This window comes from Drosophila miranda, chromosome 3 (genome assembly GCF_003369915.1).
Source record: "Drosophila miranda strain MSH22 chromosome 3, D.miranda_PacBio2.1, whole genome shotgun sequence".
In the NCBI taxonomy this organism is placed as follows: Eukaryota; Metazoa; Arthropoda; class Insecta; order Diptera; family Drosophilidae; genus Drosophila; species Drosophila miranda.
In genome coordinates this window covers 10,541,461-10,565,666 of record NC_046676.1, presented here as the reverse complement: position 1 = coordinate 10,565,666, position 24,206 = coordinate 10,541,461, and the positions used below count along the sequence as shown (strand labels likewise).

At 46.7% G+C, this 24,206-nt stretch overlaps 2 protein-coding genes across 3 annotated transcripts; one reads left to right on the top strand and one right to left on the bottom strand.

The window, feature by feature from the left end:
• The first annotated feature begins 1,276 nt into the window (after positions 1–1,276).
• On the top strand, positions 1,277–16,628 carry LOC108159291 (ataxin-2 homolog). The gene is made up of 4 exons (XM_017292456.2): positions 1,277–1,489; positions 14,334–15,564; positions 15,626–15,804; positions 15,865–16,628. The coding sequence occupies exons 1-4, from the start codon at positions 1,277–1,279 to the stop codon at positions 15,979–15,981; spliced, it is 1,740 nt and encodes a 579-aa protein (XP_017147945.1). The 3' UTR covers positions 15,982–16,628.
• Positions 16,629–17,012: 384 nt separating this feature from the next.
• LOC108159289 (cleavage and polyadenylation specificity factor subunit 1) lies at positions 17,013–22,474 on the bottom strand. Of its 2 annotated transcripts, XM_033390415.1 has the most exons (5): positions 22,374–22,466; positions 20,884–21,736; positions 20,269–20,817; positions 19,709–20,194; positions 17,013–19,644 (listed from the first exon to the last, which is right to left on the bottom strand). In XM_033390415.1, exons 2-5 carry the CDS (start codon positions 21,715–21,717, stop codon positions 17,158–17,160), a joined length of 4,356 nt encoding a protein of 1,451 aa, XP_033246306.1. In that variant the 5' UTR covers positions 21,718–21,736; positions 22,374–22,466; the 3' UTR covers positions 17,013–17,157. The 2 variants fall into 2 exon arrangements, with proteins under 2 accessions (XP_033246306.1, XP_017147942.1); XM_017292453.2 differs by having other exon boundaries at positions 20,884–22,474.
• Between the last annotated feature and the right edge of the window lie 1,732 nt (positions 22,475–24,206).

Genomic DNA, 24,206 nt, shown 5'->3' with positions numbered 1-24,206 from the left:
TCTAGCTCTTATAGTCTTTGAGCACTAGGCGCTGAAGGGGACGGACGGACGGACGGACGGACAGACGGACAGACATACAGGGCTCAATCGACTCGGCTATTGATGCTGATCAAGAATATATATACTTTATGGGGTCGGAAACGATTCCTTCTGGACGTTACACACATCCACTTTTACCACAAATCTAATATACCCCAATACTCATTTTGAGTATCGGGTATAAAAATGGTTCATGAAATGAACCTCCTCCAATATATGCAGATGCTAGTCAGTCTCTGTTTTAAGGGTATCTCAACGATATTTAGCAATGGACAACAAGAATTTGGCAAAAGGAACGTTTTTTCTCGTACGTCTTATTTGTTTGATCTTGATTCATTAATCGGATCGGATCGAAACGAATCCAAAAATAGAGCAATATTGTTTCCAATCCTTGACGGGGACCGATTAACCCATTGTAGGCAAAGGAGGTATTTCAATATTCCACCGACATTAATGTAATTTTAGCGCAGTTCAGATTAGAGATATCGTGGGGTTTTTAAGTTCGGAGTTAAGATGGATTGAATCTACAAGAAGAATTTACAACTGTTAATATTTTCGGCCATTTACCTGAAGTAGTTGAACTATTTAAATAGAGGGGGCTAAAGTGGGCTAAGTTCGTTTTTTCATCATAATGAGACGCTATATTGTTGTTGAGGAGGAAAAACAGCAATCTCCGTAGCAAGAAAACAAGTCAAGTATTTAAAATAAGCCATTGAAGTAGAGAATTGATTCATTAATTTGATAAAATTATTTGGGCAGGGCTGAAGGTTCGAACTAGCTAGAAATATTCGACGGAATATCAAAATCGAGGAATATGTATAATAGAAATTGAATTCGTCAGTATATTTACGGTATATTTTGGTATATTACTGATTGTCGATAAATCCGATAGCTGTTCTCCCTGAGTCCGGAAAAAAAATTGAACGGGTCGGTTGTGGCTGTTCTGTTCGATTGATTGTTTTTCCCTACTTCGCTCGAAATAAATTTTGCAACGCTCAAGAATCAACCCACGAATGCTTTACTCATAATTTGCTAAAGTAAAGAAATTGAAATCATTGTGTCACGCAATACAAAACGGGAAGTGACGCGTGAGTCCTTTGAAACAGTCAGAAGTTTGTCAAACAATTTGAATGAGTGTCGTCGTCTTCCTTTGATCTGCCGCGAGTGTACCGACAAACGAAAAAGAGTGGAAGAGATAAGAGTGCGATACCATTATCAATAATCCCAGAACCCCATCATGTCGATCTCGTGCAAATGCTCGAATTTTGTGGCCACCTCGTCCAAGCTGCAGCCCATCCGCTCCTTTGACGTAACGGTGTCTCCATCGCCGATGCCCGGAATCGAAGCTGAAGCCGGTGCTGTCCTGTCGACCCGGTTGTCGCAGGTATTTCAGGAAAAGTACCCCAGAGATTTTCCATTCTACACGGAGTTTATGGATTTCTTCAAGCACGTAAGTGTTGGATCCCATCGAAATTACAATTACTATCATTCAATCCGAACTTAATCTATATACGCATCGGTCTTGCGTGTGTTTTCCAGTATTGATTGAGTGGGTAGTATGGGAAGGAGAGGGAGAGGAGAGAGTAGGGGAGCATAGCATAAAAATAAGCAATAACAATGGGCCTATGTTGAATGCGAGTGTGTGTGTGTATGCTTCGTTCTTTATGCTTTGTGTGCCGGCCTCTATGGCTTTGCGTTTGCTTTGCCTTATTCTTTGCTTTGCTGCCTATTCTTGAGGCACGCACAATCGTGCTCACAAACATACCCACACACACACACGCATAAATATGGGATAGAAGAGGCCTAGGCAAATGGAAAGGGAAGAAGAAATAGGGTCATTTCATCCATGAGAAACATGTACACATGTACATATGGTGTGAGAGGCATGATGGCATCCCATCCCTTTTCAAATTTATTTTCTGTTTTTGGCAGGCCGGTCCAAGTGCATTTCCTTTGCCGCTCCTTCTCCTTTGGGCGAGCACCTGTTTTGTGCCTGGAGCACCCTGTATACGCGTTTGCTGTCGCCTCCTTCCTGATCGACGGTATTTTTAGACCTCTGCGTCAGCTTCTGCTTCTGTTTCGCTTGGGATATTCTGTTTTTATACCCGATACTCAAAATGAGTATTGGGGTATATTAGATTTGTGGTAAAAGTGGATGTGTGTAACGTCCAAAAGGAATCGTTTCCGACCCCATAAAGTATATATATTCTTGATCAGCATCAATAGCCGAGTCGATTGAGCCATGTCTGTCTGTCCGTCTGTCCGTCCGTCCGTCTGTCCGTCTGTCCGTCCCCTTCAGCGCCTAGTGCTCAAAGACTATAAGAGCGAGAGCAACGATGTTTTGGATCCAGACTTCTGTGATATGTCACTGCTACAAGAATATTTCAAAACTTTGCCCCGCCCACTTCCGCCCCCACAAAGGGCGAAAATCTGTGGCATCCACAATTTCGACGATACGAGAAAACTAAAAACGCAGAATCGTAGAAGATGACTATATCTTCTAGAGTGCAAAATCTGAACCAGATCGTATAATTATTATAGCCAGAATCAAGAAAACAATTTAATTTTTTCTCGCCCTGTCTCTCTCTAACACACACGTAGCATAGCCGGCTTTGCTTAGAGTAAAACATTAGCACCTAGATCTCAGAGACTATAAAAGCTAGAGCAACCAAATTTGGTATCCACACTCCTGTGATATCGGACCTTGACCGTTTCGTGTCCAAATTTCGCCACACCCCCTTCCGCCCCCGCAAAGGACGAAAATCTGGGGCATCCACAAATCTCAGAGACTATTAAGGCTAGAGTAACCAAATTTGGTATCCGCACTCCTGTTAGATCTTACTATAAAACGTATATCTCAAAATTTCGCCCCACCCCCTTCCGCCCCCACAAAGGACGAAAATCTGTTGCATCCACAATATTGAGGATACAAGAAAACTAAAAACGCAGAATCATAGGTAATGATCATATATATCAGATTGCTGAATCTGGATCAGATCAGATCATTTTTATAGCCAAAAGGAACAAATCAATTTGCACTGGCTACGCAGCACCCGACGTCACGCTCAGACTGATTTTCTGTATCTCTCGCACGCACTCTTTGTCGTGTCGTTTAATATTAGCAGCGTCTGCCGGAGGAGAGCCATACTGCCTTAGTATCGGGTATAACTGTAGAGTTGCGGTGTCCGCAGCAACTCACAACGTTCCCCCTCGTTTTTTTTGTTTTTGTAGTGCCTTTTATGATTTATGCGCTTTTGCTTTCCGTTTGTCACGCCCTCTCTTGTAAGTAATTTGCATAATTTCATACACATTTTCCAGTTACTTCCCCCCTCAAAGGCATCGCAAAGGGTGGGACCCGGGACTGAATGGGCTGTGACGGGTTAAGTGGAGTCGGTTCCACATTTTAACATTTGAATGTTATTCTCCGGGAATTCTATTGTTTATTTGTTGATTTCATTATGAAGCGTATGCGTTTAAAAACCCCTTCTGCCCCACCACTTGAATGAAAGTTGAATTTTACCTTAACCCCCAAACACTATTATTCATTTTATTTGTATTTTTCCATTCGATTATTATTCTTCCTCAACAAAGCAGAACCTCTATCTAATTCTCTCTCTCTCTCTCTCTTGCTCTTTGTATCCACCATCGTGTCCACAATTTTCAAGGTTAAATCTTGCTATTCCCACTTTTTCTTGTCTCTTTTATCTCCCACCTTTTCACCCCCGTAAGCACTTGTCACGTTTTGACAGCCACTGAGCTGATCCCAAGTTTGAGCAGCTTTAGGGCCCACTCGCCCCAGAGTGGTTCATTGTGGGAGGAGGAGGAGGAGGAGGAAAAGGAGGGTTCTGTTCAACCATCAATATTTGTATTTTGTATTTTCTATAATCACGCCCATTGCACAGCCCACCGCAAGATTGTGTATGTAATTTGAGTTTTGCATTTGTTTTAATGCCAAATTGACTTGCGGTTTGATATTCGCCTTTGTAGTTGTTGCTATTGTACTGCAGCCACTTCAAAAGCGCTGGGGCGTACAACAACATCCGAGCCAACAAAAACCATCATCATAATAATGGGCAGAGTCGAGACAAATAGACCAAAAAGTGTTATTTTGAATAATTCAAAGCTCAAAACAAAATAAAAGCGAGAACAACAAGAAGTCGAATCGTCAAGCAAATGCCGAATAAGAAATGCACTTATGTAGATAAAACTTAAACTGTTAAAAACTTAAATAAATATTCCACTAGGCAGGGTTTTACACTCAACTGATCATAATTCTTATATGACTTATAAGCGGGCTCGTTCATCAGCTGACGTCAACTGTCATCAGCTGTTTTTTTGTTACAGTTTCAAGCAATAGAATACAGCAATACATGTACATTCTCTATCCATAAGTCCCTTTAAGTCCGAAAATGTCATACGATGTACATTATTAGAACCTTATCAAGTCATTGGTACTCTTATACATCTATAGGGTATGACTTATATTAAAATATACAGACATAGTATATATCACAGCATATGTATGCCTATAGATATATGTATGTATGTATGTACATTTGGATGTATGTATTCCCCTATACAGAGCCAAAACGGAACGCTTTTAGAATAAATTACGAAACCAGCGACAAATCACACAAGCAAAAGAAGTAAAAAAGCACAAAGAGCAGGCAAGAAGAAGACGAAAATAAGGTGGAGGATGGGGTGGAGAAGAAGGAGAGCGACAGTGTGGAAGCGGGGCAGAGGTGCGGCTGAGGAAGAACAACAACGGCAGCAGAGCCAAAATACAAAACAAAAAACTTGTTTATAATGTTTTTTTTTTCCTCTCCCTCCCTCTCCCTCTCTCACCCTCTCGTGTGTGTGTCTGTGTGTGTTTGCCTGTGTTGTTGGATAAACAAGTTTCTGAGATTTCCAAATGCGGCCGGTCCGGGGTTTGGATTCGGATTCGTCGTATTCATCAGATTCGTTAGTTCGTTGGTGTTCGGTAAACCGGGCACTGTGCCCTGGGCCTACTATGCCTACTGGGCGCCCTCTCAGCGAGGGGGAGTCATATGTATCCATGCGACTGCGGGGGGATCAGCAAGGGACCGAGAAAGAGATGGTTTTGGGGCCATTTTGATGGTCCCTCAGTTGACAGGCCGGCAGCTAGCCGCACCCCCTTCGGCCCACACAACCGCACTCTATACAAGAGCTGCGTAGGCCTCTCCTAATCATCATGGGACTGGGGGACTGCGTAAAATGTTTATTATACACAATTTTATGCATAAATATTTTTCCAAAAACTTGTCCAACTTTTGTGTCTTTTTTTTTGATGGCAGATGGTGCTGGATGGTGTGTGTGTGTGAAGTGTGGGGAGCAGTTACAAGGTTGCATACTACACTAAATTTGTTGTTTCATGAGATAATCACCATTCACCAAAAGCCACAAGAATCAAGAGGACCTAACGATTAATTTGTATCGTAATATGCTGGCCCGCCACTGTACATGGAGTTTGGGTGGAATTAACAAGGATATTAGAGCAGAGCAGTCGGGAAAGTCGTCAATCGAAGAGGAGTTCGCTCCCTGTAATGAGAGTGGAGTACCCGGGGAGACTGCAAGCTGTAACTACAGTTTGAGATGCCTTGCAGAACTGCTAACAGCATCCTGAAGGAAGAGAGTAAAAGAAGATATAGCCGATCACCCACCGCTCTGTAAAACGAGAGGCTATGTTTAAGGGGCGCACAGTTTTAGACGAACTGAGAGCGGCCAACGGTTGTGTCCCCGCCCCGCCTTCTAATTGCTTCTTCGTCTGCTTGATTGCATGCCCGTCTCTTATCAATTTGTCGATTGTCCAGCGCCCACTTGCTAGACTCGCAGACTCTCGCGTTCTCTCTTTTGCACACAGACGCACACGAACACACACCTAGCTGTTTCTAGGTTATCAAACGGTAAAAGTGCTTCGACACACACACACACACACACATATGCACTCGCTGCGATTCTGCTGACGTTGTCTATCGTCAGTCGCGAGACTCTGCCTTTTGATACCCACGCAGAGGGTATTATTATTATGACAAGAGGTTTGCAAAAGCGCACCACACCCCCCCCTTCCCCCCTCCCTTTCCCCCCCCCCCCCCCCCTTTCCTGCAAAAATGGATCACTACTACAATATCATGGAGAAAGTTCGATCGTTTGAAAAATCCAAATAGGGATGAACATTTGCCATGAATATGGATGGATGGATATGCAAAGGGTATTAAACGTTTCGTTGCCTCTTTCTCTTGTTTTCTATTTTTGTAGGGTTTGGTGTTGTTTTTCGTCTGTGGTTTTACGATTATAGCCCTTTCCTTTGCAAATGTTCAGCAGCAGTAGAAATCATTCTTCTAAAAGAAAAACAAAAACGGGTTTTATGATCAAAACAAATTCAACAGTCCCCCAGTTGCATTCATATGCTAATGCAGTGTTTATTTTTAGACCGACGAAACCGAAAACCCTTTTCCAACCCACTGACTACGTGAAAACAACAGTCAAGAAAACAAAAATAAACCAAATCAAAAACAATAACCAAGTTTTTTTGTTTTAATAATTTACTATAAGGCACAAGTTATCAATCAGTCATGACTATACTATATGCCTATAAGTGTGCGGGTATAATGTAAGGCGCGACTTTATAAATAGGCATTATCACATGTAAAGTGCTCTCTCGAGTGTGCGGGATGGTCTGAGAATTTCTACTGGTTTCTGTGCAATAATAATAGTAATTCCTGGCTGATAAGTGGGCGAGAGGCATGCGCAAAGTGACGGCAAATCAGCTTGCAAAAGATAATGCTACTAAATCCTGTTGACAGTGTAAGAAATATGTTGCAGAGAGCAGGATACAGAGCATATGTATGTAGAGGCAGAGAGACAGGTCACAGTTCGAGAGTCACTGCTTGGTGGGTGCCTGCTGCTGTTTCCTTCCTGCTTGAATCAGAGCCAGCCACCCCACTCCCTCTGCCCCCCTTGGAGAGAGCGCGCGTGTCGCTTAATTGAAAACCAATGTTAATCTTTAACAAATTTAACCTTGAATGCGGCAGCAGTCAATCTTTACATACATATGTATGTATGTATGTATGTATACACTCACTGAAATATAGTAAACATATATGTACATTGTATGTACACACTGGACCGCACCAATGTTGCCAATGCAGTGACACTCGCAGGCCGTTTAATGAGCGTGTCAAGACGCTGTTAAACTTTCAACCTTTTGGCGCTCAGAAGGAGTGTGTGTGTGAGAGAGTGTGTGGCACTGGCGGGGCAGGCCTTGTAAACTCTGCCAGGGCAGCCATTGCACCCCAGTGTAAACAAAACTATAAATTCTCGAATTGAGAAACTGTGTGCTTGGCTAAAAATAGAAACTAAATGAACAACAACAACAACAACAAAAAACACCTCTTTGGCGCAGAACACAACGTAGAATTTTCAAATATTCTACGCGAATATTTTATTTTGCGTGTGCTGTTCTTCTGTTGTGTGTGTGAGAGGGAGAGAGATAGAGTGAAGAGTGAAGAGGGTTGGGATTCTCTTTGGGGTTGGGGGTTGATTGTTGTTGTTGGTTGATTGTCGGTCGCTCACGTTTACTTGGCGTGATTTTTGTATTTTGGCGAGGGGTTAATTTCTTTCTTCTCTCCCTGCAGACCCCTCCCTGCCATCCAATTAAATGCCGGCTGCGCATAAATATTTGCAAACCAACAAACAAACAAAAAAAACAAGCAACAAAATGTGTGTCAAATGTGTGGTCAGAGATTTGTTGGCATGGAATAAACATTCATCACGAGAACACATCTCAATTTCGTTTAGATCCACCTGAAGGAGCAGAAAATTTAGGAGTGCCCTGTCGCATGATTTAGTAGAGTCAGAAGACGTTTTGGGAGATACAGCTACTGGGGAAATACCCCAAAAGAATGGCATTTTTTCGGGACTTCTATTCTTCTGACTTTGCAGCTGTATTAATACTATTTCCTTATCAATTCTAGTTCTTGACAATTCTAACTAGATCAATAGCTATTTATAGAGCCCAAGGCATAGTAGATAATCGAGGCTTATCACAATCCATTTCGGTAGCTCCAAAAATAGTCCAAAGGCAATTACAGGCGCACACTGAAATGTCAACTTCAGATGATCTCATTTATTTATAAGAATACATATGTATGTACATATATGTATGCGTGTATGTGCGTGTGTCTGTGCGAGTAAACTAACAATTAACAGCAGACCCACAGGGCAGGCTGTCGTCCGACGCCATCTTGGCTATTTGTTTATTAAATTTGAGCGGAGTCTACTCGCACGCCGCCAGACCACAGCCGTACAGCCGTACAACCGTACAACCGTACAGCCGTACAGCCGTAGACCGGCGACCGGCCCTGCCTGCCGGGTGGGTAAACAACACACGGCAACAAAAATTTGTTTGTCAAAGTTTTTAGATAACAGAAAAAGCAAAAGCCACAGCACACCCCTGCCAGCCGCAAGCAAACATTGTTGGGCTTAATTTACTGTTAGAGGCAGCCAGCCGGCCAGCCGGCCAGCCGAGCCTTGAATCGTTTACTCACCTCTCGCACTAGCTCTACGCCCCTCTCTTGCTCTCTGAAAGCACCTCCTCCCAAAGGGCTTTCACGTGTGCACGTTTTCCAAAGCTCTGCCCTCTCGCGCTGTCTCTCTTTTTTGTCTCTTGCTCTGGATTGCATTCATAGTTTCAGGCCATTGGCTGTTGCGGGTATCGTCTGGGGCTCTGACGCGGAGCTTGTTTGGGTTTTGTGCCTTATCAGATTTTGTTTTCAAACGACATTGAATGATAATTTTTGTTGCTGTTGTAGATAGGAAACATTTTGATTAGGAAAGTGCTTAGAGGAGTTGGGGAGGAAGCCTTAATTGGTTTAGAAAGTCGGAATGGGAAAAACAATCAATCGTATCCTATTCGTTATATATGTACATATGTACATATGTGGTTCGATCATTAATTGATTTAGGCTAGAGGCATTAAACTAGAGTTTAGGATTTACGATAATGCCTCATATGTGAACATTTATCTTTGGCCGCAAAACTTTCCATAGATAAACAGTACTAATTCCCCAAAAAGTTGTACGTATTGTATTTTCTTGACCTGCTTTAAATACCGTAACAATACTAATCCCTCAAATCTTGTAGCAGGGCCAGAAGACTCTCCCCCTCTGCGTCGCAATCGCTTATGGCACCCGTTATGTCCGTCCCATGACAAACATGTTTTGGTAATCAAGAAATGACGGCATGTCGGTCGTTACATGGAATTGAGTTGGGCTTAAGTTTGGGGCTTAATTCGAGTGAGTCACCAACCACCGGACGGGAACCAGAAGAGAACAAGAGATCAGAGACTGCCACTGGGAGAGAGTGAGACTCTGAAAAGGTATGGTACCCCGAATGATAGAATCGTCCAAGATTATATGCCAATATGCCAGCCCTCTACTAGGGACCCCTCCGCAAACGTCTACCATATAACAAATAACGAAACCCAATGGAAAATTTTGAGATCACAAATGAGCACAGAACCCAGAGCAGTAGAGCAGGGAGGGCGAGAAATAAAACAAATTGGCAATTGGTAATCCGAAAAGAGCGAATCCGAAAAACGAGCCACACCCCGCTTGCGCGTGTCCCCAGCTGTCTAAAAGTTGTTTATGATAATGGTCCAACACTGGCAAAGGGGGGCGGGTGGGGGAGGGTTTTAAAGAGAGCACCCCGCGAACCCCACCCCCTCCCTCTGGGCGATCCAAAAGTCAAAGCAAACAACAAGCGGCAGCCAAATCTATAAAAGATTATTTTCGTAGTTTCTTTTGCCAGTTGATTTGTTTACAACTTATTTTCTTTTTGGCTGAGTTTCGGTCTTTCGGTTTCTCGCGTCTCTGTCTCCCTTCTTCTTGTGCGCAAAAAAAAGAAGAAGCAAAATTCAATGAAAATAGAAACTGAAATGAAAAACAAAACAAAGGGAAATGCGTCAGTCGCCAGCGGATATTACTTCTTTTTTTTTTGGTGGGGGGAAAGCATGATTGATGGACTGATTGATTGGTAATTATCGGGGTAGATGTTAACACATTTTCCGAGCAGTTTATCTATCTATCGGTACTCTCACTGTCTTTTTGCTCTCTCTTCTATGTGCTCTCTCTATATTTGCATTTGCTCTCTTTTTGTGAAGAAGCTTTCGGTTACAGTAGTAATCCTCCAAGCGAATCGAATTTGCATACGAGACGAGACCCGAGACCCATTAGGAAAATGCGAGTGTCCGTCGGTGTCGAGTGTCGTCTGGCCATAATTAATGCCAGGCAATCAAATTAGAGCCATACCAATAATAGTCCCAGCCCAACAACAACAACAACACATTCATTATGCAGAAATGTGCAAAAATGTGATAAATGATTACAGACACATGCATATCTAAAAGTTGTTTGTTTTATGATTGTGTTGTGTAAGGCCTGCCTGCCTGCCTGCCTGCCTGCCTGCCTGCCTGCCTGCCTGCCTGCCTGCCTGCCTGCCTGCCTGCCTGCCTGCCAGACAGGCCAGAGCGGGGGACGAGGCTCGACATGTGCTGGGGCTAGGGGAACATACGAGTCGAGTATGCATTGATATGAATTTCAATTGTTTCGGTCTCTGTCCCAGCAGCCGCAGAATAACAACTACAATTCAAGTGCGCAACTTTTTAATGACAGCAAAAATAGTTATTTAACAGCCACTGTTAACAGCCAACAGTGTTAACAGCCAATCAGCCACACTGAGAGCACAAGATCTGCGCACACTGTTATCTTAACAGCAGACTAACAGCCGGCACGTGCGGGCGGGACTGCTTCCTGTGGGAAAGAACAACATTTATGGAAACGTTTTGATGTTGTGATCTAATACGTTGGCTTGAAGTAGAATTTTTAAAACCAGTATAACGGGTATCTCTTAAAAATATTGCCGTTTGTTGTAGTCATAATTTAAAGAATTAAATGCCAAGAACATATTCTAAAGGATGAGGCATGCGGGTTGTGAGGCAGATTAAAACATACACACGAGTAGTTTCTAGCCCATTAGTTTATCTGATAAAATCGCTGAGCAATATATAGAGGTGTGTGGGTATCCATGTCGAATATCACGCACAGCTCTCGTTGACAGTTTGACAGCGAATCCGACAGTTTAGACAATTTGCAAAGTGATTCTCTCTGGGGCAGTGCCCCAGGCCATATGCATACTCCTCCATACATACATATATTATTCAGTTGTCGCGCTTCAATTTATATTGATTTCCGATATTCCGCCAGCGTGCGGCTGTCGCTACGTGCTTTTAGACGCGTTCCTTCCTCTCAGAGTCTCCGTCTCTCTCTCTCTCGGACCACGTTTTATTTATTAATATTTTATTTTGAGATTCGGTGTGTTTATTTTGTTGATGTGATTACAATTAATCAAATGGATCCATTAAATATATAGTCATATGTCAATGTCGGGCGTAAATGGGTATTTAATTAGTTCGTGCAACGTTCGGGGGCGCCGCAGCATAATTGGCAGCCACTGTGTATTCATTTAATTTCAATTAGCAGCCAATTCCAATTCGAACCCACTGTGCCGCCGTCTGTCTGTCGTCTCTTTATCATTGTTTATCTCTCTCTCTCTCTGCCTCTTGCTGTCTGTCTCTCGTGCAGCATTTACAGTTAATTAAGCAGGCAAGAGATGAGAGAGGCCTGCCAAATGCGAGAGTCGAAGCGTGTGATACCCTAAACTAAACAAAAAGGTACAGAAATTATCTCCCGCCGACTCTCCAGTGCCTTTTCTTTCAGTGCCACTCTCTCACTCTTTGCCTCTTTCCAGTCATCGCATTCTCTATCTCTCACGTCGTTTGTGTAGTAATTGTAAATCTCTTCTTGTGTGCAAACATCTCAACCAAATCGTAATACCCCCTCTTCATGCTGGGTATCAAAAGAGAGCCTACGTGTGTATGCCGCTGCAGCAGAACAATTGCTAAAAGAAGAGTCATTGACATTTTGCATATTGCAAAATAGAGAGAGAGAGGGAGAGAGGGAGAGCGGGAGCGGAAGAGGCCCTAGAAAATGTGTTAGCCTAGCCGCCTTCTACAAATATCAGACGATATGGACGGGGGGCGACACGTAGGTGCAAGTGGGAGAGTGCTCAACATTTTACAACTCTGACGACGTCGGAAGATAATGTGGGCCGGACGAGGCTACACAGAATCAAAAACAAGAACAACAGTCATAAAAGCTGTAAATGAGGTAGAGAGAAAAAAAAAGCCCAGAAAGAATGAAGTAGAATCGATGGAGTATTGCGCTTACCCTGGAAGCAATATCCTCTTGTGTAATTAAGAGATCAATCAGAAGGCCATCTTTTGCAATCACCCCACAATCTTATCTGCTTTTCTATCGCATATACCATAATACCTCCTAAGTGCTACTTGGTACATATGTACATATGTACAGGGTATCCAGTATGGCGGAGACACGCACTCAACAACAAAAACAGTCGTAAAATAGCGCGACTCGACGCTGAGCTAATAAGCCCCAGGGGCCCATAAATATATTTATGCGTTTGACAGCAGAAAACAGAAAAACACCCAAACACTTGACAATAATGCATTTGCATTGTCATTTGTTGTGTGTTTTTTTTCTTCTAGACAATTATTGTCGCGGCCTGCAGAAGGAGGGAGGAGCACTGCGATAAGATATTACGGCAGAGAGGGTAAACATTAAATATTCAAGTGATGTGCAGACACTGGACGCTGGACAGTGGGAGGCCCTGTGGTGGGAGGGGCGTACCATACCATCGTACTACCCATAAGAACATTCCGAACTGGGGGGGGGGGGGGGGGACGGACAAATGCAGAGTGCTCTGGGCATCGTTAGGATCGTAAAACGTGTCATTTTTCAAATGTCGCCGCCCCCACTCCCACTGGGGTAACATTGCGCTGGTTCATAAAAATACAAAATGTAGTAATAGCAGTGCGAGAATGTTTCTATGAAAATAAAGACAACACTTGTCGCTTGTTTATGCATTCAATTTCACCTGATGACAATGACGATGATGATGATGATGGAAATGACAATCTAGGAGAGTGCATGCAACGAGAATACACTGGTTCCACCCCCCCTCCACCACCACGGTGGCGGACCTGAATGGCAACATTGTCATTTGATTTGTGCCGACGTTTGCATTTTATAACTTAATTCAATTTAATTCTGTTACGCTCCTCCAACCGGCTCTGGTTCGGTTCTCTCTTCTGTTTCACGGAATTCAAGTGTCGAATTTAGCAGAACACGTCTATAAAGAGTGCTCGGTTCCTGTCAGCTGTCAAACACGTGCGCGACGATCAAAATATATGCGGGAATTACGGCACAAACTCATGTATACAACAGTGATAGAACGGGATAGGGTTTTATTTACGCATTGGATAAATTCTGTTTTTCTGGTATTCTGCTCTGCCGTCTATGGAGGACACTTGGCGGGGTCCCCATTTGTTGAAATACTTTTAATCTATGCAGAACTTATCGTCATCTTGCTTGGATCACACACCTGTATTAAGTGGGTTATAGATTTGATTCTGTGAATATTTGGCTAAGGCGAAATGTCTGGATTCACCATTTGTCGGGGTCACCATTTGTTGTTTTACCTTTGTTATCTTCCCCTGAAAACCACTCTTCCATAGTTTGTAAGACGAAATTGGTAGCATTCCATTTACGAGTATATCTATTGATATCAATTGTAATATCAGTGTATCATTCTGCCCATCAGCATGACTGACAATATCGAATACGAGTAGTCTGTTTTTTGTTTGTTTTTTCCGTGGGTGGACTCGTCTTGGAGGGTGTCAGAGGGTAGTAACAGCATTTAAGCATTCCCCTAATTGTTTGCTGTTGACTTGTTCCATCTGCTCCACTGCTTGTTGTGTGTTCTGTTCGATGATAAGCCGTTGACTTCACTTCTCTTCCACTGGGAACATAATTGACAAATTTGCACTTGAACTACTGTGTGGATGGATGCGGAGGGGGTGGCTGAGGGATGCTGGTGTGCCAATCCAATAAAAAATATACAGCAGAGAAAGAGTGGTTGTTCTTGGAGGTGGAAGGAGCGGAAGCAGCAGATAATGGCTTGGCTTGCAACATTGGGGAACGAATGGGGAAAGTGTTATGGCCTCTTATCAGGCATTGACCGAGCTACCGACCGACCAGAGTCTTATCACCTGATAGCTCCACCTGAATCAATGAATAATCTCTTATAATAATACCCTTCTCTGTTCCTCTCCTTCGGTTCTGTTCTGTTCTGCACAGGCTTATGGACCCATTCCAGACCTCACCGTAAACGTGATCAATCAGCGCGAACTGCTCTTCGGCCTCACGCTCGATGCGGGCGGAGAGAGCTGGCAGCTGAGTATCTGCATCAATTGTAAGGATGTGCTGTGCGCCAAGCGCCTCACAGCCGTAGCCGGAGCCGGAGATGGAGCCGTGGCGGGGGCCACGCCCAACCAATACCTCATCAATAGCACGCTGCTGAGCAACGGCGAGGAGCTTGCCCAGCGACGCGGCCTCAAGTCATATTCGGAGACGTTCGATCTGCTGGTCATGATCAGCGGTGTCCTCTCCCCGCCACCATCGGCCACGGGCATGGCCGCCTCGTCATCGAGCTTCAGCATTGGCTCGCTGGCGGGCAATCCGCTGGACATGAAGCAGCAGCGCCTGCGACAGCTGCTGGCCAACAAACAGGCGCGCCTGCAGGAGGAGATCAAAAAGACGAACGAGCGCATCGAGCGGTACGCGGGAACGGAGTTCGAGCTGCTGAAGAGCTTCCGGGAGAAGGCGGACCAGGACTGCGCCCAGTTGATGCACCACATTCGGCAGGTGCCGGAGCATGTGGCAGAGCTTCTCGACGGGGGCATGACCCCCGCCCTGGAGGTGACCGGCAACTGGCTGCCCAGTGCAGCCGGTGCCAGGCGTCGGAATACGATAAGCAGCCGTCGGGAGCTTAGCAACCCCACCACGCCCACCACCACCCTCAACCATCCCCCCAACTTCCTGGCGTTGAACCAGCAGCAGCAGCAGCAGCAGCAGCAGCAGCAGCAACCCTCACAGCCATCGCAGCCCCAGCTGCAGCCATTGTCCAGTGCCGCCTCCTCGATGGCCAGCGTCAGATTGAGGAAGATGTCCAACTTCGATACGCCGCCCGCCACGCCAGAAGCCACGCCCATGAGCGTCGGCAACAGTCCCACCTTCAGACAGCAGCAACAGCAGCAGCAGTCGTCGGTGGCAGCTGCCCCACACCTGCTTGCCACACACGGCGGCGTAGGAGGACGAGGAGTCACTGCGAACGGGGAGGACGATGCTGATGACTGCCTGTTCGACCTGGAGGATGTGGAGGAGTATACCGTGCCGCAGCCAGTGCCCGTGCCCGTGCAATCCGGATATCCACACACCCTGATGTACCAGCGGGTGCACAGCATTCAGCCAATGCAGAACGGGATGGTCGATGATCTGGACGAGGCCGATACAGCCGATGAGGCGGAGGGTGAGTGAGCAGCACAGATCGGTATTTGTCAGTGACTGAAATGTGTCTTGTCTTTCCTTAGATGCCCTGGATCTGGATAGCTCCGTTTCCATACCCGCGGGACGGGCTGGCCGTCCGACGCAGGCCCAGCTGATGAACTTTGCCAGGAGTCTGCCCATCGAGATGCCAAACTCGACGCTCGCGGAGCGGGCAGCAGTCGCCAACAATAACAACAACAACTTTGCGTTGGGCTGCGAGGAGGTAAGATCCCTCAGCCGCAGAAGAGAAGGAAGTGCAATCACATATGTAATCTCTCGACAGGGTTTGGACAACATCGATATAGCGGCCAGCATTCAGGCGCTGACTAAGAGTGTCCATGGAGAGGCTGTGTTTGGGGACCTGCCCCGTCCCCGTCTGCGCTCCCAGATCGAGGGCTAGCGCAGGGAGGCGCCGCCACAGCGAACGACGGGGAGAGGGAGATGACGAGTCGAGAACCACCACTACGTACACATACTTATATATATACATATAAATCAGTTCGTATTCCGCATAAACCCACACAACACACACACAAATCCGCGGATTGGATCCAAGGGAGCGCATCCACAACGAAAGATAGACCATAATAAACAGCCCATGAATTTGCCATCTTGGAGGCATCTGAAGGCAGAACTACCATCTACAGAGTACCACTTGGGCAGTTAGGCGCAAGCTGCACCACCCACCACACACCACAGACTACACATCCCTTCCTTCTTTGACATGTTTTTCCTCATAAGTTCTTTTTTCATTATTTCGCGATGATCTTCGATTGAAAAGTTTGTATTTTCTTCGAACGACAAGTGCAAGCGGACGGACCCATTAGTAGCGGGTGCCGCCGCCGCTGCACATTAGTTTTGTCTAACTGATACTGATACGACGGTTACTGATGATGATGATAATGATGATGATGTTGTTAGTTTATACAATGAATAATCTAGTATACATATACTTGCATATATATCTTTATATTATATTATACTATACATATATAGAAAACTATAAAGAAGCGCCAGCAGCAAGACCGACCAACTGTCGAAACTTAATTGAAATCGCGGTTTTATTTAACGAAAAGGAAAGTTGTTTTGCGACTGAAGATAAATGGGAACTATTGCTGAGAAATAAAGTAACTTTTGGCTTTCAGGGAAGAGAGGTGGTCCAAATCATCATTTGAGAAGTTTTTCCATTGAAAACACTGGTATTTCACTCCCTTTAGATCAATTTAATCATTTTGAATTTCGATTAATTTGGGATATTTTACGATAAAATCTCTAAAAGATATCGATGCTGAAAATATCGTGTGTGTTTGTCATTGCCAGTAAAATTCAAATTTGAATTAAAATGCGAACTGTGGGATATATCCGATCCAGAGCGATCAAAAGCGCCTGCACCATGTCAGGGCATATGCAGTAAATAGAAAAAAAAATCCATTAATATTCTTAACAAAATACTTTGTTTTGTGGTTTATATGTGGGTCGAAAACTGGAATTAAAACTGATAAATCTCGTGACATAACTAGATATAAGACTAAGGACTAAACTTTACAATTTTAGACATGATTATCAAATATCGTATCTAGAAAACACCAGACAGGCGTTCGATCTCCAGCAGATCTGACAGAATCTCCTCGGTCCGCGTGCCAATCTTCTTGGCCACCTCATTGCGATCGGAGTTGGGGAGCAGGCGATAGGACCAGATCAGGTCGCCATCGATGATGCAACGCGAAGGGTTGAGGCCCTGCTTTTTGAACGACTTCAGCGTGCGGAACTCTTTGGGATTGAGGCCGCACAAGTGGTCCTGGTACGAGAGCAGGACGTTCTGCAGCATAAGGAAGCGGCGATAGACCTTCTCCGGAAGCGGCAGACAGTAGCCGAGACCCCCATCCAAGGTGCCATAGACGACAAAGTGTTTGTTCTCGTAGAGGAAGGGCTGTCGCTGGTGCACGCCCCGCTGATGGCATTGCACCCGGAACATGGTATTCACCACCTGCCCCAGATGGTAGTCTGCCTTGCGGATGAGCTTCTGGCCGCCGAGAGATTCCCTGGCCTCCGGCTGATACATGTAGACAATCAGGTTGCGCTCAGCGTCCGTCACCAGGAAGCCCAGATTGCTGTTGTCCACCATAAACTCGATGCCGTACACCTCGAGGGGATTGAAGTCGCGCGAGGCCAGCGAGAGGGTGCGGTGCTCCTCCTGGAAGCGCAGCAGACTGATCGACTTGTACACGTCCGCTATGAAGATCAGGGACTTGACGGTGATGATCTGGTGGACATAGATGTTGGTGTCGATAAAGGCCACGCCGATGAGGTCGCCGTCCCGCAGCTGCCAGATGTAGATCTTCTGGCCCAGCCCGGTGACCAGGAAGCCCAGCACATCCGATATGGCCGAGACGGGGCCCTTCTGCTCCTTCTTGAAGACCTCTTTTAGCTTGAACTTGGTCATGGGCTTGCCCGGCTCGGGAACCACCTCGATGATGTCGTAGATGTGGATGTTGCCGCGGCTGGTGATGTCCTCGCTGTAGTTGAAGTTGGTGCCGATGCAGAGGTACTCCTTGAGACCCGATCGCGTGCCCTCGTACGACAGCTTCACGATCTTGAAGGCCGTCACATGCTCCCACGGCTCGAAGCGAATGGAGGCGTCCGGCACAATCTCCCAGGTCTCGGGCGAGATGAGAACCATCTCGAACTGCGACCCATTCGGATAGATGAACCGCTCGCCGCGGCTCTCCTCGGACAGCTCTTTGTCCTCCCCGTTGAAGCGGTAGTACTTGGTCATCGGCTCCTCCGTCTGCGTGATCAGGCAGTAGACCCGATTCTCGCGGTGGTACACCAGCTGACGGGGCGTGCACCGCAGCGGCACCTTGCGCACGGGCCAGACGGAGTCGTAGCTCAGGTAGCTGGGCAGCACGGAGATCTTCAGCTCGAAGGTGGTGTCAAAGTACAGGAATCCATTGGGTATGTTCACGTTGTTGAAGGCAGCGAAGCTGCGGACGTCGCCGTTGCCCTGCAGGCGGTGGATGCGGAGTTCGCCGCGGGCGGTAAGGAAGACAAAGCAGGGGTTCACGCCACAGACCATGATCCCAGCCAAACCTCCAACGTTGGAGAAGGGCCGCAGCTTTTGGACGTACTTCGGTTGCATGTTGTAGGACTCCAGCTCCTCCTCTTCGTCGTTCTCCTCGAGCTCTATGTGCGAGGGCTGCTGATCCAGCAGATTCAGCTGCTCCAGCTTGCGGAAGCGGATCTTCAGGTTGCCCTTGGGATACCTGAACACCTGATAGATGAGCAGCTCCACGCGGGTGCGCACCATCAGCACGGGCCGCTCTCCATTGAGCCCGAGCCCCACGAGACTTAGTTCGAGGGGCAGCGGGGAGTTGGCGTGCTGCGGCATACAGGACTGGACAATGCCCACCTTGGAGTTCTCCTGCGTGCTGGATGAGAGCGAAACGAACTCCAGGGCATCCGAGAGGACCATTGCCCCGTTGCCCACATCATTGATGTGGTAGACGAGCTTCATATCTGGCATCGAGTAGATCTCGAGTGTTCCACTCTTGCGGGAGACCACCAGCCAGTAGCTGGGCTTTGCCTGCACCAGGAGTCGGCGCCACCAGTCCGAGTTCTTCTGCTTCGATTGCTGGGCCAGGACCGCCATGCTGTTGATCTTGAAGGCATTCCCGGCATCGCCGTACAGCAGGTCCTCCTCATCCTCCACCTTCATGTTGGGCTCCGCCTTCATGTAGCCCCCGAAGCTGTGGCCAAAGCCGCTGCCCGAGCCCCCCGTCAGATTGAGCACATCGTCCGACTTGACCGTGAACAGTCCCGACAGATCCTTGTACGCAGCGATGGCCACGACGGCGGGCGAGCTGGTGATCGTGTGCTTGTTGATAGCCAGTCGGGGCGAGCCGCGCGTCTCGCGCAGTGCCAGTGTGATCACCTGGCCGTTTAGCATACGCAGGCACACATAGGGATCGGCTATGGACACCTGCACCACCGGCGAGCCCACATCGATGGGCACGTTCTGGATGAGGCGAGTGCCCTGCAGCAGACGCACATGGCGTGTGGTAACCTGCAGAGGAAACAGGGGAATTGCATGAGGAGTGGCAGACAGGCTGGCTGGCTGTGTCACTCACCTGAACAATGAACCGCTGCTGGCCGAGATTGCCCACAAATATGGTGGCCTGATTCACCGTGAATCCGGTATTCTCAATCTCATTGATCTCCTGCCCGGTCTGCAGGACCAGGGTGGAGTTCCTCTGCGAGAGCAGCATGAAATCGTGCTGATCGTGCCGCGAAGTCTTCTTTGTGGCATCGTCGAACACCGTCCACACGTCCAGGCAGCCGTCCAGCTCGAAGCTGGTGATGATCTGCGGATTGATGCAGTTCACAAAGACGGAGAGGGCACCGTTTTTACTGTGCCCCGTGGCGGCCACCAGCTCGATCTTCAGGTCATGCAGGTTCTCCGCATGCGGTCGCAGCGTGGTCCCATCCTCCTCGAACTCCACGCGCTCGCCGGCGCACATGTAATTGATGGGCGCCACATTGATGAGGCTGTCGCAGACCTCGAAGATGAATTTGCGCAGCTGGAGAACCGAAGCCTTGGCCCCCGAGCCATAGACCTAAAGGAATACAAATCAGAGGATAATTTCAAGGGAAATCGCTTAATTATATCCTTATATCCTGTCCTACACACCTCCAGTTCCTCGTCTTCGATCCGTCGGGACTTGGCTTGAGGGGCAGCCAATTCAATTTGGTCCACATCGTAAACCTCCTCGATGTCCTGATCCTCCTGCTGCTCTGCTTGTTGTTCCGCATCCACATCCAGCGTGATGACCGTGCTCTGATCCTCTTCGGTGAAGTGCAGCAACAGGGAATTGCCCAACCGAGAGCCCAGGAAAATGTACTCCGAGTGGCAGACGCAAATGCAGCTGGTCAGGACACTGGCGGCCGCTTTGTGAAAGTGGAAATTCCTCACAGTACGCATGGAGTCCACGCAAAGAGTCAGCACATAGAGCTCGCCCGTGCGCAGCGAGATCACCAGCTTGTCCACATCAATGAAGGCGAAATTGGCGCAATCCAGGCTGATCCGCACACCATCCTGGGGCTTGAGGGGGAAGCTGGTGCTGTTGTCCGCCGAGCTGTTCAGGCTGACGCCATACGGCGGTACACTCTGGTTGAGGTAGATCACGGCATTCACAGTCATCACCAGACAGCCGCCAATGGGCTTCTGAATCGGATAAACCTGGGGATTGGAGCAAAGGGCTGGAGATTAACTTTCGGCCCAAATTATGCTGTTGGGGGAACAAACCTGAAAGCAGTCGAAGGGCAGACTATTCACTGTCCATATAATCGGATGGACGCGCTGCTGAATGTTCAGGGAGATGGCCACCAAGACGCAGGTGTCGGAGCGTACTTTGATGCGGCCCGAGCAGGTGCGCACCGGTTCGTAGAGAATCAGGAGCGTAGGCTCGTAGTAGCCGTGCAGGAACTGTATATCCAGGACGTTGTCAATCTTCTCGTCCAGTTCTTTGAGGGTTATCAGGTAGGAGGCCATGATGGGCGTCCTCGAGACCATTGCTGTGGGTGCCTTCTTGAAGGGCTTCACGTCCGTCAGCTCGATCTCGTCCAGACTGTTGTCCTTGCGGAAGGGCAGCACCACCAGTCGTTTGCCGTAGACCAGCATGACAGCACAGCGGGCGTCCGGGTCCACGCGCACCACCGGCACAAAGTAGCGACCCGTCCAGCCACCCCGGATGTCCTCCTCCTCGAAGTAGTGCAGCGATAGTGTCTTTAGGGCGTATGTGTCCGGGTCGTGCTGAAGCACCGACAGCTTCGCATCCTTGAAGCTAACCAGGAGAGCATCCTGCATGGCGCCCGCCAGGGAGACGCACTGCAGAGACATCACATTGCCGTAGAGAAAGTATGTGGCCAGGCACTCGAGCCGCATCTTCGGGGCAATGCGCATCTCGTTGGGATTGAGCTTCTGGCGCTGCCCCGCCTCCACATTTGGCGAGATGCGGTACACCTTCAGCATGTTGGCGCCGGCCACAACGAGGTTCTCCTCGAGGTTGTTGAAGAACCGGCACGAGATGGCGAACTCCACCGACGTGGCGGGGTGGGTTTGCTTGCACATGGAGAACATCGAGTCGCGGTTTCTTCTTCTGCACAGCAATAAATTAAACATTATTTTCCTAAACAAATTGCCGGGCTGTCATTTCAGCTTATTTAAAGCTAGATTTGGCTTATTTTAAAACAAAATAGCTTGAAAAATAATTGAAATGCTTATAGTGGAAATCTAGCTTATTTAAGAGTTCATTTAGCTTATTTTAGCTAAAAATCATTTAGTACAAAACAATTTGTTTATTGTAACTGTAATATTTGTTACGGTTTGTTTGCGGTTTGTTTGTACTTTGCTGAGCACTCGGCCATAGCATATATCGATCAATTTAAATTATCCATTATTTTGATGTGTGTTTATGGTTAGCTTACTTTTAAGCTATTTTTTATTTTTAGCTTATTCTATCTTAATTTTTTTCTTTAATCTAGCTTATAGTGACTCTCAAAATCTGGCAGCACTGGTCTGTTTTAGTTTATTTCGACCCTCAGAAATATACCAAAATATACAATCTCATTTTAAAAACAAACCGTAAATATACTGACGAATTCAAGTTCTACATCCCTCGATTTGTGTATTCCGTGAAATATTACTGTCTATCTAGATCTCTCAGCCCTGCCCACATAATTTTATCCAATTAATGAATCTATTTTCTACTTGACTGGCTTAATTTAAACACTTGCTTTTAATGGATTTTGTCAAAGAATTCTCCTAATTATGTTCCAGTCCCACCTGAACGATAGGTGGCCAGGGCTGAGGGCGACGCGCCATCTAGCGGAAGTCCAGGGAGGCTCGATGGTGTATGGGACATCGGGGGGAGCTGGAGCCGTTACTGGGGATATAAGGAAGAGAATAGGATTAGTTATATGTATTAGTAAGGGAAAAAGGGATAAATAGGAGTGAAAATATTAGAAAACGTGGATTGGATTATGGAAATCGTGGAGCGTGGACGGAGTAACGTCGAAATTTGAAATTTTGTGCTTAAAACAGAAAGTTTGAAGTGAGTACAGAAAAGGCGGGCGATAAAATAGGTTGTAATGCAGAAAATTTTACTAACAGCCGGCAAGGAATATAGCCACCAGAACCGGGCCAGAAGGTTTCCTGGAGAGGGACACTGGAGTTCGAGAAAGTCGACTGCAGAGAAGAAGACTGCCCAACGGAACCTGAGTGAGTTCGTTCCAGTTGCGCGTGTGTGAGCCAAGTAGCGCGGGACGTGTGAAGGGGGAGGGTGAAAGAGGACGATTTAGCTGCCAGGGCGATTCTACCCCCCCCGCACGATCGTTGCATCGCCTTCCAGTGCGTGCCACACGTTTGGTCTCATTCACCAAGTAAAAACCCCGAAACCCTATTCACACACACACACACGCGCACACGTATACACGGGCCCATATAAATTTAGGGCTGACCCGGCCACGGCCAGCGATCGCCCACGTCGTTTGAACTTAAAGAAAAAAAACATAATCCGCACTCCAAACACCGTTCCACATTAAATGTTATTTTGTTCCGTGTGTTGTCCTTTATTTAGTAATTAGTATTAGCTTAAACCGTTTAACGTACATTGAAAAAAAATATGTAAAAACACCAACACCTTTCACGAACCTAAATCTGCGATCAGCTGTTCAGTGCCAGAAGATTAACCCTTAGTGGGTGACGCGGGGGTCCCATCAGTCCACCGTATTTGGTCGAGCGATTTGTGGAAAAATATTGTTTATTGTTTATGTCCCGGGGACCCTTAACAAGAGCTCTTGGTAGGTTAAGTCTCCGTAGGGGCCCGAGTTAAATTAACTCCCGTAAAACTGGATCCACTCATCTACACATATTCCATTACGTATGGGTGAGGGTATCCCTGTTGGTTGAACGAAATTTCAGCAGTTATTCCCTTGTTTGCCTGTGTGTCGAACGTTTTGGTGTTTCTTAGTGGTTAGTGATAATTTTGAGTATAGCTATTTATTAATGAGAAAGATGAAATTGTCAATTTACGATTATTAAAGCTTGGATATATATTGAAGCATGATGCATTAAATTTAAAATAGAGGGAGGACGCGTGGCGTAAGCCACGGATTAGGCCAGCCGTTACCGTTCCAGCAGAGGGTGGCCAAAATGAACGTTGTGTTTGGTCACAGGTAGGGCGGGCGCGCGAAGTGATAACACCCAAGCTTCACCCACTTGATAGCCGTCTGTTTATGATTTTCTTTGTTGTTGTTAGGTTGTTGTTAGTTTTGATGTCCCGAGAAGTAGTATGTCTCCTTTTTTGTCTACATTTGGCGGGCAAGGGGAACTACCCAGCCCTGGGGTCGACAGCTAGCCGGCATTGCCCTCTGGGAAACAAGCCAAGTGTAACAATTATTAGCAACCTAAAATCAGTCTGCCACCTGAGTTTTTTAACCCTACCTTCTTTAAATCTACCATGACTGTAGATAGGGTTGCCCTATTTACTGCATATTTTTAAAATGAGACGGTATATTTCGGTATTAACCAAACATACTCGATAGCAAAATTATGGTAATACTGATTCC